The 14,373-nt window shown below is 44.1% G+C and overlaps 1 protein-coding gene across 2 annotated transcripts in view; it reads left to right on the plus strand.

Annotated features, from left to right (window-relative positions):
• The window catches only part of CADPS (calcium dependent secretion activator), a 355,693-nt gene that overhangs the window by 89,016 nt on the left and 252,304 nt on the right, over positions 1-14,373 (plus strand). For both annotated transcript variants that reach the window (XM_040628597.1, XM_040628596.1), the window contains exon 3: positions 10,325-10,405. In XM_040628597.1, the coding sequence (XP_040484531.1) occupies positions 10,325-10,405 (81 nt within the window). The remainder of the gene's footprint in view (positions 1-10,324; positions 10,406-14,373) is intronic.

Genomic DNA, 14,373 nt, shown 5'->3' on the forward strand with positions numbered 1-14,373 from the left:
TAGCCGCACAAAGGCTAGAAGAAGGAAAGGGAAAGCATGTGCATCAGCCTGAAGCCATAGAAGAATATGTCATGTTTGAGAACTTAGAAGCAGCAGCACAAAATGACTCGAGCCTGGAGGACAAGATCCAGTGTTGGCAGATAAGGCCGGAGAGCTGTGCAGGAACCAGATGGCAGCAGCTCCCTAGGCCTCGAGAAGGACTTCAGACTCCTATTGCCAAGAAAAACGAAGCATTACTGACAGGTCTTAAGCAGGAGCAGGATGCAGATGCTGAGCATGGATTCAGTCCTTTGCTCTCCAAGTGTGGTTTGCAGCATCAGCATCACCCAGGAACTTGTTAGAAGGACACCTTCTTGGGTCTTGCCCTAGACCCACTGAATCAAAACTCTCTGGGGGGGCGCCTGGGTGGCTCAGTCGTTAAGCGTCTGCCTTCGGCTCAGGGCGTGATCCCGGCATTCTGGGATCGAGCCCCACATCAGGCTTCTCTGCTGAAAGCCTGCTGCTTCCTCTCCCACTCCCCCTGCCTGTGTTCCCTCTCTCACTGGCTGTCTCTATCTCTGTCAAATAAATAAATAAGATCTTAAAAAAAAAAAAAGATTCTCTGGGGTTGAGCCCCACAGCTCTGTTTTCACAGGTTCTCTGGTTGATTCTCATGTGCACCATAGTTTCAGAACCACTGGCTTTTGGTAGAAGTTCTCAATTTTTGCTACACACTGGAATCACGTGGAGATTTTTTTAAAATGCTGATGCCTGGGCCCAACCCAAGTGTCTGATTTAGCTGCTCCAGTTGCAGCCTGGATATTGTAATTTCCTTCCATCTCCCATAGGTGATCCCAGTGTGCAGCCAGGATTGAGAACTACTGTGTCAGAGAGGATGCAGGTGAATAGGTCAGCAGTCCAGGACCGAGTCAGTGGCAGCCTGGCCTAGGGAAATGGATAAACAGAATAGGTGGATTCCAGAAATATTTAGAAGGTGACACACAATTACAAAGGGATAATCCAGCCTAGTTCCCAGCACCCTTTCTTCACAAAACCACCTGCTTCACAAAATACCCTGAGCTTCAGCTGCCACACTCCCACCTGGAAAGATAATGCCCACTCTTCTTTAAATGGCTCAGTTCCCTGTGTCCTCAGGATAGTGCAGGTGAATTGGACCATCTCCCAACATCAGCTGTGAAGATTATTAAGATGATACATAAAAAACACAGTTGTGTCCCTCGTGCTGGATAAAAACCAGTGTCTGTCTTCAAGAGTACTAAATTATAGTCTTGAACTTGTAGACCCGCATCCTATCCAAGGGATCATGCTAAGTACTTTACGAGTACCGTTTTTCATTCTCATTACAAGCCTCTGCTGTTGGCATTGTTACTATTAGGACTCCCACTTTGCATAAGAGGCTGCAGACAGAGTTCTGTATATCGTGCAGTGTCACAGAGCTGGTTAGTGGTAGAACAAAGATTTGAGCCCAGATCTGACTGTTTCCAGTTCCTAAGTCCCTGATGACTGTGCCCCATACCTATTCTGGTGGGGAATGGAAATCTGAGACTTGTGACACACAGAAGGCTTAGGTACTAAACTGACTGGCAGTGCCTATAGAGCCAAGCTGATACATAGCTCAAGTAATCAAGGAGGGCTTCCCTGCAGGAAGCAGGTCTGAAACCAGACCCTGAACAACATGTCTGATTTGAAATGGAAGGGAGAGAGGAGGTCATTCCAGGACTGGGTGAGAATGGGAAAAGACTGGTTGAACACTGCAGGATCATAAAGGAATAGATTGGTTTTCTGTCTGGGGTATTTTTATGTATTTATTTGCTGCTTGCTCAGAGAATTACTGCATTTGGAGCTCTTGTGTTATATTTACTGCATTGCCAGAAGCCAGCAAAGACATAAAACTGGTGACTCAAATAAAGAGGATGTTCTTATTGGCTGGCAAACTCTGGGAGCTCAACCCTGCATTTTGCAATCAAGAAGTACCTCCCTCAGATGGGAACTTTGACCTACTCAAGGTCTTCTCTTAGAGAGAAAATAAGGCATGGTAAAGAAAGACACTAATGATCTTATTTTAACTCTTCAGCAAATGAGATAGTATCTCCTTGGGTGATTTTTATAAAAACAGAATGGAATTGAGTATGCACGGGACACCAAATTCCACGTTTTCTCTAGAAATAACCCTGGAACAGAGCCCTAGTAAAGACAGATCACAGGCAAGCCTGCAGACTGCACGAGATACACCCCCAGTAATAAAAATAGAATAATAAACCTGCAATGTGTTGAACCCCTACAGTGTGAAAATGTCTGTTATGATCATCATTACAGTACTTCTCTGAGGGTATTACTTTAAAGCTGTGGGTACAGATGCTCAGAGAGGTTGAGTGCCCTAGCCCTGGTCACACAGTGAGTATGTGACAGAGGTTGGGTTTGATCTTAAGGTTTTCTGATTCTAAAATCCATGCTCTACTTTCTATGGCCTGTGTCCTCTGTGAAGGGCCAATTATCTCTGAAACTCCTGGCAAACTATTTAATCTTTTGAAACTTGGTTTCCTTCCTCAAAGCAGGAAAAACCTGTTCTGCCCCTTTGAAGAGTTATTAGAATCAGAATTTGTGTAAGGATGAGATACGCAGGCTGCAGAATGTCAAGTACTAATAGCTGCTGAGATTTACTGAAAGTGATGGTGTGCCAGGCACTCTGCTAAGGGGCATACACATACCATCTCATTTAACCTCTCATCAATCCATGCGGTAGGTATTGTCATTATTATTCCCATCTTACAGTTAAGGGAGTTGAAAAAAATTAAAAGTTCAGGCTCAGAGAGATCTTGTAACTTGTTCAGCACCGCTTGGCTTCAAAGTAGAAAAGCTGGGACACCTGGGTGGCTCAGTCAGTTAAGCATCTGCCTGCAGCTCAGGTCATGATCCCAGGCTCCTGGGATCGAGTTCCGCATCAGGCTCCCTGCTCAACGGGGAGTCTGCTTCTCCCCCTGCCTGTCTGTCTCTCTCTCTCTCTCTGACAAATAAATAAATAAATAAAATCTTAAAAAAAAACAAAAAGAAAAGAAAAGCAAGGATTTGAAGCTGCATAGTAGAGGGGGACCCCTTGCCAATCACATCCTACAGCCTCATCAGACATGGACCAAGGGGAGACAGGTCAGTAGGAAAGGAGTTTGGAGGTGGTAGCCAGGCACTGAATGCAGTGATACAGCCACAGCCCAAACTTCAGTACATTCTTGAGACAGGAGGTTGGACACCCACATCCCTTGGAGGGAAACGGACGCTGTCCTGGCTGTAACTTTCCAGACTGCAGTGTGCCAGGAGGGCAGCATTTGCTGGAGCAGTTTGTCTGTGAAGGAGGAGAAAAAGCACAGGGCTGTGGAGAAAAGGAGGACCGTGCCAGCCGATAGCAAGCGCCTCTGCCCTCCTCTGCAGTAGCTTTTGGCAGCCTCCTTCTCAGACACTAATCCCTGGGAACCGAGGGGCCAGGCTAGGAGGTGGAGAGAAACAGGGAAAACAGATCCAGTGAACCCAGGTCAGCCGGTGGCTTGCACCGCTGCTGCTGACAGGCGCACTGCCTCAAGCCCCCAGAGTCCAGAATTAAGAATGCTTCAGCAGGAATGTAACTGATGACAGGCCAGCAAAGGTCAGTCTTTCCCTATTTCTGCAGAGAATGGCCCTTCCCAGAACACAGTCACTAAGCAGTAAAACGTAGCAAGCTAGAAGTTAGCAGGTGGGGAACCTGGTCCCAGCCCTCTCACTGATTATTGAGCGACTCTGGGCAGGTCACTTTCCCTCTTTGGGACACAGTTAATTAACTCAGTCCTTTCGTTGGTCAGGCAATTATCAGAGCCCCCTCTGTGTTCCGCACCGTACTAGGTGCTGGGAATGCAGAGAGAAGCAAAACACACACATCCCTGCCCTCATGGACCTTAACAGTGTAGTAGGTAAACATCAAATAATCACATAAGTACATATAAAATTACAGTTGTGAAAAATACTTAGAGAAGGAAAGGTGCATAGTGCTAGGAGAGCTTGGCAGGAGAAACTCACCAAGTCTGGAGGGTCAGAGAAGAGTTTGCTGCAAAGCCTAGGATGAAGAATAAGAACTGGTTATATGAGTCAAGGAGGAGACAAGGGAGAATGTTCCAGGCTTGGGAAAGGGTGTGTGCCAATGCCTGGCAGCAGGAGAAAACAAACCCTTCCAAAGGCCTCAGTGAGGAGCCCAGTGCCATGTACTGGGGTGGGGGGGATGGGGTTTCCAACAGGCCATGGAGCTCAGAAGGGCCGACACCCGGCTTGAGCTTACTACACTGTCTCAAATGCTCCTTGCCACACTTCTGGACCATTTTCATTGGGGTCCTGAGGCTGAAGTTGCTCCATTCGTTCTGAGGCTGAGTACCACAGATTTTTCCAGAAAGTAGAGCAATTACTCAAATAATGCATAAAGTAATCCACCTGTTTCTGTTTAAATTTTCTGCATATTTGAATCATCTCATCTTTTTGCTTGACTGGAGACTGCCTTGCCGCAGTAATGATGAGTTTGGAAGAGTCCAGAGTTGGACTTGCCCCCCTATCATCATAATGTGTGAGCCCAAAGAATTCAGGCATCCTAGCGAGAGCTGGTGCCCAAGGATGTTCCCCGTGCAGGCTGATCCTCCAGGGCCTCCGGGGCTAATGAGATTCCAAGTCTGGGCCCAGTAATGATTTCTCTATCACCCTAGAGATGAGACAGAGTGTTCCCAGCTGCGCCCCTCTTAAACTGACATATAGATCCACTTACATAGTGAGGTTCCTTCCTCCCTTTCTCCTCCCTCCAAAAAACTAGATGTGTCCATGGATGTGAGAAAAATGAAGCACATAGGAAAATTGCCTAGCTGAGCACATCCCAGAATGTGCTACACAAACGTGTTACACACAGGATCAGATAAGTTTGGGAAATGTAGGGCCACACGAAGTTGTCTTCTCAGTGATGTGTCTTGCAACTCCCCAGGAAGGGGAAAGAGAGAACCAACCCAACTGACCACATGCCCCTTTCTCTGCAGAACTGGTATCCCCAGAATATACTTTTGAGAAATGCTTGTCTATACTTCACAAAGACTTCTGGGACATAATAGGGCTTGTCATTTCTCAGGTGCAGGGACTATGGATAGAGAGGTCATGACCTTGGCCCCAGGTCCCCCAGCTAAGGGCAAATTGAGGACCAGAACAAGGGCTCCTCTTGTCCACTCCAGGGCTCCCCCGTCCCGGGGTCTAGTTTTCATCATAAATCACAAAGGGCAGGGAGGGGAGTTGACATCTGGTGAGTGCCCACCCTAGAATCAGGATAATTCTAGAAACGTTTTCTAAACTATAGGACCTACTATGTGCCAGCACCATGCTAGGTGCTTTGCATGGGTATCATCTCAGTCAGTCCTAAGAACACACTGGGGTAGGTATCTTATGTTATCCCAGGAGACTGAGGCTTGGGTTCAGTCACTTGTTCAGTCCCTTTGAAGAAGGAAATTGCAAAACCAGGATTTGGACCCAGGTGGGCCTAACTTCCCTTGAAACACACCACATGTTGTCTCATTCAGTCCTTTCAGTAGCCTTGCAAGATCAAAGTGATCCCCACTCAGCAGTTGAGGAACCTGAGGCTCAGAGGTTGAGACCTGACAAGGTCATGGAACCAGGGAGTGGGGTAGCGGGGCACAGACTCCCCTTTGCCCTATTCTAAGACCTGTATCCCCTGCTGCATGGTGTTCCTGCAGATGTGAACCAGGCCAAGAGCAACGCTGGTCTGAGCCTCTGCGTGGCCTAAAGGGGCACAGCCATGAGCTGGAGAGAATCCCAAGCCTCAGGATGGGCTGGAACTGATGGCTTAGGTGATACCTGTCAGCACTTGGGCAGTGCTGAGCTCAGCTCCCCATCACTTTAAGAGCATAGTGCAGGGAAATAGTCCCTTTGCTTGGCAGGCAAATCATGACAACCACCATGCTGCCTCTGCTTGACCTCTGCTAGTAGAAAGATTATTTGTCTAATTAGGTAAAGAGCCTTCATGCACATGTACATATTTTAACCCTAATGAGCTGTCAGCGGAAAGGTTTGCCCTTGGCCTGGTTTGCCAGCTGATCTTTCCTTTCCTTGGTGGAAAAGGCCAGTGCAGTAAACAGAACCTCGTTTCCATGGAAGCTCACTCTCTGGCTTTTTCTTTCTAGCACTTGAAAAGGTAATTACTTGATTTCTCTTTATATTTTCGGATTTCATACAGTGGGGCTGTCAAGCTCCTCGATTGAGGATGGCCTTCTTCATCATGCAGGCTGTTTGAGAGAGCTTTGGTTGCATTTCCTTTTTCATCCTCCCTTCAGATCATTTAGCTGTCAGGCAGCAGCATCTGCCTTCCGGTCACTCCTTCTAATTAAAGTCTAACAGAGCAGAGGGACTTGACCCTGGGTAATGTTGATGACATTGGGAAGCCAAGGAAATTTGTCAAGAGATGGGAGCCTTGATCGCTTCCTTTCTAGTGCACAGAGTATAGAGTAGGACCCCCGCACCCATACCGCAGAGGGACATGGTCCCATCTGGCACATTCTCGTCTGAATCTTTGACGCCCCACTGTGGCCCATGTCAGAAATACAGCCACCATGGGCTTGTTTAATAACACAAAGAGCAGCTACCATTTCCTGAGGGTTTGTTCAGGAAACTGTGCCAAGAACTGAGCTGAGCACTTTATACCCAGTGTCTCAGTGAATTCCCATGATAGCCTTAGGTTGATTTATTACACTGATTATTCAGATGAAGAGACCTGGAGCACAGAGAGGTTAAGTAACTTGCCTAAGGTCACACAGCTACTAATCGGCAGAGCCAGGATAAGGACACGCTCATTGCTCTCATTTCTTGAGGAGGGCTCTGGCACTGTTATAGCCTGTCTAGAAGACATCAGCCAGTTGTGACAGGTGAAGGAGGGTAGACATTTCTCTGCCCCCTAGTGGTGGCTCGAGGTGTTAAACTGTCCCATGCATACAAGGAACAAAGTGAGGGCACCGAGTTATTTAATTGTCAGGACCAATTAGGAAACCAAACAAGGCACTTAAGAAAGAAGCCAACATAATGGCAGAGCAAAAGAGCTTCAGTTTGAGGCAAGACAGACTCCATTTCTAATGGGTCATACCACTTTACCAGCTGTGTGAACTGCACCAACATCCTGAACCTTACCGAGACTCAGTTTCTTCATCTGTAAAATGGGGGTGATAATGGTACCTACCCCATAAAGTTGTTTCACATGTAAAATTTCCCAAACTGCCATGTGGAATATTCTTCAGTGAAATAATTGTGTTGTAAAAGACAAAGTTAAATGCAGTTCAGTAGGCTTATTAATTCTAGAATTGCTCAGAATCTTAATAATGCTAATATGTATTATAAGTTTTCAGGAGGGAGCAGCATTTCCTGACCCCAGAGTCCTTTTCCTGGGAGAATGCACATTAATATCTAGTTCTTGAGACCCTTTAGAAAAGACTGAAATACAGGCCATAGAATACCTGGGCTCAGCATAGGCATCAATAAATGCCAGCCCCCTCTCTTTTGTGCCCAAAATGTTTAAATAGCCTTATCTGTTCTTGCTAGGTTTAAGCTCCATGGATGCAGCGACTAAGTCTGTCTTATTCCTTTCTGTATTCCACTGTCTTGGCATATCATGACATTCCAAAAAAAATCTGATAAGTGAATGAGTGAGGGAATGCATGAACTAAGGAATGAAGCGTAGTGTAGACCTAGCCTGCTCATCCTCTTTGCCGGCATTTTCCGCTGTCTCTAGTTCCATTTGATGAGGCCAGATGCCTCCATAAAATTTAGTAATGGGGATGGTTCTATTGGGCTGTGTTTTCTCTTTTCAGTATTAACCTCTGTGGACACTGTATCTTCTGACAGAATTCCCAACTTTAGCCCCTAACCAAATCATTTTGCTGCTTCTCAGTGAAGAAGTCAGACGTTTCGTTTGCATATGTATTTTGAGCGAGACATTTGAGTGTTTGCAGTGGGTTGGCACCTGGAACTAAAGAAGTCTTGCGTTTCCAAGGGAATAGAATGAAGACAGCTCATTGGCACTTGAAAACAACATGGAGGCTACCATGTTGCCCCTGTGCGCCTATGGGGAAGGTTGTAATGCGTGGACCCCTGGGCAGCAGTGTAACTGCTTTCGGGTGGTTTTCTTTATATGTGTGTAGAACAGGGTTTCCACCTCATTCTCTGGGCATTGTATAGTGCAAAAAATAAAAATTTCAGTTTAAATTAAAGAATAATTAAGTTGATCAAAGTCTAGCAGACTTCCTTACCGCAAAACTTCTCAGGGACTTTGTGCATTTTGATACACCATTTTCGAAACTCAACTGACCATTCTTCTGGAACACTTTCTTCTGGAGTATTTAATAAGATTGTTGTTTAGCAGAACTCTTTGGGAAGTGCTGCCTTAGAATATATGGCCTAGAGTTGCAATCCAGTCTTTATGATCTAGGAAGTAGTCCTGCCCCTCAAAACTGGAAAGGAGAAGATAAGGCAACTCCTGATTTAAACCGGGTGCTAAAAATGCATGGCATAAAGCTAGATGGATTTTTATGTGTTTTATAAAACAAACCAAGGGACACTTGAGTGACTTAGTCGGTTAAGCCTCTGGCTCTTGGTTTCAGCTCAGGTCATGATCTTGGAGTTGTGAGATCATGCCCTGAGTGAAACCAAGAGCCAGCAACTGGCTGCGAGCTCAGTGAGGAGTCTGCTTGAGATTGTCTTCCTCTCTCTCCCCCTCCCCCCTCACATCTTTCTCTCACTCTCTCCCTCACTCGCTCTATCTCATAAATCTTTTTAAAAAAAACCATTGTCGATGCTTCAGAAGTATGACCATAAATTTTTTAGTGTTCTTTTTTACATCATATTAAAAAGAACTTCTTTTCTATACCATTTTGTACCATATATGAGATTTTTTTTTTTTAAGCATGGACCTGGGTAGGGGTTTTGTTTTGTTTAGTTTTTTATTATTTTATTTTAGAAGGGGGAACAGGCAGAGGGAGAAGGAGAGAGAAAATCTCAAGCAGACCACCTGCTGAGCACACAGCCCTCAGTGGGGCTCAATCTTATGACCCTGAGGTCATAACCTGAGCCGAAATCAAGAGTCAGACACTTAACTGACTGAGCCACCAAGGTGTCTCTGGATCTGGGTTTTTATTTTCAAATTTCTAAATAAAAATGACTTTTAAAGGAAAGGGACCTAGAAAACTCAGATACTTCTTAAGCTACTTTTTGTTGTGAGTTAATATGCACTATAAAGAGGAATAAAGCCCATTCTATTTGAATGCCACTGTTCCCTATTTATTAAACTTTTCTGTGAATAAAATTAGTCGTTAATTACTGAATAAAACAAACTCAATTACAGTTTGAAGGATAACGATAGGTTTGCTTGGAAATAAAGAGAAAAACCTAATTCATAGAGGAGGATCAGTAACTATGGCCTGCTACATGTTGTTGCACGTAAAGTTTTATTGGAACACAGAGATGCTCATTTGTTTACGTATTGTCAATGTCTGTTTTCACATTTGATTGGAAGAATTGAGTCATTGCAAGAGAGATCGTATGACCCTCAAAGCCGAAAGTAATAATTATATGGCCCGTTATAGAAATGTTTGCCAGTGTCTTTCAAAGATGGAGATTATGTAAACAACCCCTTCATTCTACAGATGAGAAAACCAGAGAAGTTAGGGAGTCTTCCAGGCTTCTTTATGCTTGGATATGCTGATTCTTATGTCCTAATAGCTCTAACTACAGGGAAGACAAAGATAGATTTCAACTTAGATATTAACACCAACTCAGTGGTAGTGGCCATCTGGAGTACTGGCTGAGAAGGTATTAGGGCTTAGTAAGAAGGAATGCAATGATTGATTAATCTCCCATGGTCTAGGGGTGGGACAGCTGTAGGATATATGCCATGTAGGCACTATGGATAAGCACTGTGTCTGCTCCACACATTTCTCATAGTTATATTACTGTCTCCTTCTTTGTACATCTGTCACATAAACACTTTCTTCATTGGACCAAAACAGAGGTGCTGTATTGGGCCCTCATTAGAAGCACTGCTGCCTAGCAGTTCCAAAGTGATTCATGTGCAAGTTCATTCGGATGTCTTTCCTAGCAACTGCCTAGGGTTTAACTTAAGATTTCCCTCCAATTGGATTTGTCTGTTATAACAAGATTCTTAACTTTTAGTGAAATATATCTGTGGGAGCAGAGATTGGGGCATGTAAAATGCAAAGTCATGAGTTCACTGGTTTTTGTGATCCAAGCTGAAAGTCTCTGTATTTGTGCTTTTCTGCAGCTGGACAATCCAGATGAGCAAGCAGCCCAGATCAGACGAGAGCTGGATGGACGTCTCCAAATGGCAGACCAAATAGCCAGGGTAAAGAAGCTTTGGGGACATTTGCTGGGGGACCAGGCCAAAGTCCCACACTGGAGGCACACTGATCATTAAGGTCCATGGAAAGATAAAACGGAAAAGCAGAGAGGGAGAAAGATGACAGTCATCTGATTGGGCCCTCAACCCTTCTTTCTCAGGGCAGCTGTCCCAGAGATAGCACATATATTTTCTATGCTTCAATCAATACACAAACTCCAGCCTCCCCTTTCTCCCAAGTCCCTTGCTTATATTTCCAGTGGTCTATTGAGCATGTCCTCTTGGATATTCCCCTGCATTTCAGGTTAAATGTGTTTGAAATCTAGCTCCTTATCTTCTTCCCACCATACATACTTACCTACATTGATTCCTCTTCACATGTTCTCCGTCAGTTACTATGGATGGGACCTCCTAGGCATTCTCAGTTTCTCCTTTTTCCTATAGCATCCTACACTCAGTTAGCCACCCAGGTCATTGATTCTGCCTGTGAAATATGGCTCAGATCTCTTGACTGCTTTCCAGTACCACTGCTGGTGCTTTGATTCAGGCCCTCATCCTCCTCGCCTGGATCTTACAATAGCCCCCTAGTGGGTATCCCTGGCTCCACTCCAGCCCCTCGCCTGTCTATCCTTCACACAGTTGCCTTTCTAAACCTCATGCTTGAACATCTCAAAAACAGAGCCTCAACATCCTTCAGTAGAATCCTCCACTGTCCCCAGAACAAAATCTAACCTCTTGAGAATGATATTCCAGTCTCTTATTCCACAGACTAGATTCTTTCTTATAAGGCTTGCCTCCCACAACTTTCCTACCAGAATTCCCCATTCCAGCTACAGAGAACGTCTCCCTCTGAGTAGTCTAGCAGGCCCTTTCCAGCCTCAATAACTTTGTACCCACTGGAGTGATCTTTCTTTTCTTCTCCATTTAGCAAACCCTCTTACTCAGCCTTTGGTACTGAACTTAAAACCCCTTCTCTAAGAGCTAAGCTAGTTCTTCTCACTCTCATGCTTTCTTCATATCACATATAAACCTTTATTACAACAGTTCATTGAATGGTGACTATATTTTTTCATGTCTGAGCCTCCCAGTAGAAAGGATTTCTCTAGAGTTGGGCTTTTGTCTTACTATTGATGACTGAACCTAAGTGTTATCTACTATTACTGCTTTTGCTGTCACTTGTGTTATTATTGATAGTAGTAATGCTAATTATATTCACTGAGTATTGATTCCGTTTCACACATACTAAATGCTTTACATGTACCTTCTCATTTAATCCTTCAAACAGCCCTATAAGGATATTCAGTTATCATTTTTGTTTTAGAGGTGGGAAAATCAAGACTGAGCATGATAGGTACTTGTTAAGGTGCTACACTAGACTCTTAAGTCTGTCTAAATATGAGGCCTGCAACGAGGGTAAGACACTCACATAAGGTACAAAATTTAAAAGCAAGGGGCCAGAAATGCAGTAAGCAAGATAAATAACATTTTAATGAAATATTTTTTAATCAAAATTAATGCAAAAATCCATGGAGAACAAAATATCAAAATTTTAAATAATTAGATCCTACTAGTTCCTATGGTAACCACAGAACATGTGTGCCTCTGAGGGTAGGGGACTATAGGAGATGGTAGGGAGGATGGGCAGTTAGCAGAGCTTGGCATCCAACTTTTCTCTTCATGGAAAGAAGTATCTCAGGACCTGGACATGTGGGAAGGACTTCCACTAGAAGAGAAACTAAAAAGAGATTCCAAAAAGCTCAAAAATCTCCGTTTGTGCTTAAGCAGCTTTATTGAAATATTTTGCATCTTGTTTTTGGACATCCTCAAAGTTTATAGTAGAGTCATTCTGTTGGCTAAAAATAATATGCAGTTATGAATTTGCCGAAAGGTAGTGTAAAAGGCTCTTATGTTTGAAAATCCTGCTTAACGAAGGAAAAAACATCAATAAGACTTCAGAATTTACTTCTGTAAACTCAGTGTCTCCTCAGCAGATTATCCAGAAAATGGAGGTCATTTGGTCCATTCTCTGCCTTTAGGCAATTATTACATCCCCAACTAATAAGTATTCATCCCATTTGAAGAAAATCACACACACAAGCACACACCCCACACATACTTCAAAGACAAGCTCGTGGCACCTTTATTTTAGTTGTTTATTTTGAGGCTTCACATGGTAATTTAAGGAACTAGTGTAATTTCAATTTTTAAAAGACCATGAATGAACAACTGTTATATAGTGAGCCCAATTGCTCATCTGTGAACAATAGTAGACCAAAAAACTCTTTCTCATGGCCCATACCATTAGGTATTCTGATACCAAGTTGGATATTATTGACAACTTAGAACTAGACTTTCTTACATAATGAAATAGCCAATTAGAGTGAATCTTGGTCATTATTTGTAGAGAATAGAGAGTAATTTCAAAGTATATGGAAAATCCTCTGAACATTTAGGGTATTGAGGATTTCTATGAGAGAGTCTGCCCATCATTATCTCCTGTTCTTGTAGAAATGGACTACCTTCTTCTTCGTTGTTTATTCATGCCAGTGGTCTCCTTGCCACAGCTAGTTAGTCCTGGAAGTGTGTTCTTTACCCACATGGAACCAGTCACAATTTCCAGCCTGCCCTGACCACGAGTGATTGGTCCAGAAATGGATGCCTGATGCAACTAAACCAGTGAATTACTGCCCTGGGACCTGTGGACTGTGGGCCAACAGGGCTGTATCCTCTCATGCTAGAAGGATGTCTGCAGTCGTGTTCAAGTCTTCCGTGAAGGGAAAAGGAGATAAAAGAATGAAGTCAATGTACAAAGAGAGAGAGAGACAGGAAATATACTGAGATCCTCAGGATGTTCAAGTCCCTGGTTGTGCTTATTCTCGAGCCTCAACTGTGTAACTGGTTTTCCCTCAGTTTAGTTGGATTCTGAGACAAATAAATTCTCTTTGCTTAAGCCAGTCTGGCTAATACTAAGGAAAATTGAGAAATATCTGTTAAAAATTAAACAAAATATCAAGATTTTAGATATTGGCTAGGTCATGAAGGGATATTGAAACAAAGCACCCCAGCTTATCTTCTTTTAGCAAACCCTGATTTTTCTATTTCTGGCATCACAGTGAATTTCAGTGACAGTGTGCTATTCAACCCATATGGCTGAACATCAGCTCCTGTAAATATCATAACCAGAAATTCCTGGATAGGGGACAGGCAAGATGGTGGCGTAGGAAGATCCTGAGCTCACCTCCTCCCACAGACACAACAAATCTACAACTGCATGTGGAATTTCCCCTTTGAAGGGGGCCTAGAAACTGGATGAGCAGGGCCTTCACAACAAGGGACAGCACTGACACGGGTGGAAGTGGCAGAGACACAGTCTCACTAAGGAAGAAACCACACCCCAGATGTAGCATTTCATGCCAATCAGAAGGACCTCAGAAATACAGAAATTATTGCTGAGGAGAAGAGCTTTGAGCTCCACATCAAAAACTTCAACCCTTAGATCCTACACAGATCAGCCCCCAAAACACCAGGCTTTGAAAACCAACAGGGAAACCTATGGAACTGTAGAGAAAGCAAAACTGCTATCAAGGGGCTTAAGCACAGACTCACTCAACCTGGAAACCAGTGCAAAAACACGAGATTGAAAAGCACATAGACCACAGGTGAATGAGATCCACTTACTAATCTTGGAATGTCAGCTAGTGAGGCAGGAGACAGCTGAGTCTCTTCCTGGGGACTGAGACACTGGCTGCAGCCAATTTTCCTATTCCATTATGCTGTGCTTATCCTGGTACTGGTAGGCACCATTGTGGAATTCTCCCTTTAGACTGCTGTGTCGGGGGATGTGCCCCACTGAGAGCCCTGTACAATCCTATACCTCAGCAGGGCCTATCAGCCAAAAGGACAATAACCCCACCAAGCAGCATTACTGCAATACTCACAGTCAGGCCTTACAGCCAGATGGGATGGGGCCAGCC

This window comes from Ursus maritimus, unplaced genomic scaffold (genome assembly GCF_017311325.1).
Source record: "Ursus maritimus isolate PB19 unplaced genomic scaffold, ASM1731132v1 scaffold_14, whole genome shotgun sequence".
In the NCBI taxonomy this organism is placed as follows: domain Eukaryota; kingdom Metazoa; phylum Chordata; class Mammalia; order Carnivora; family Ursidae; genus Ursus; species Ursus maritimus.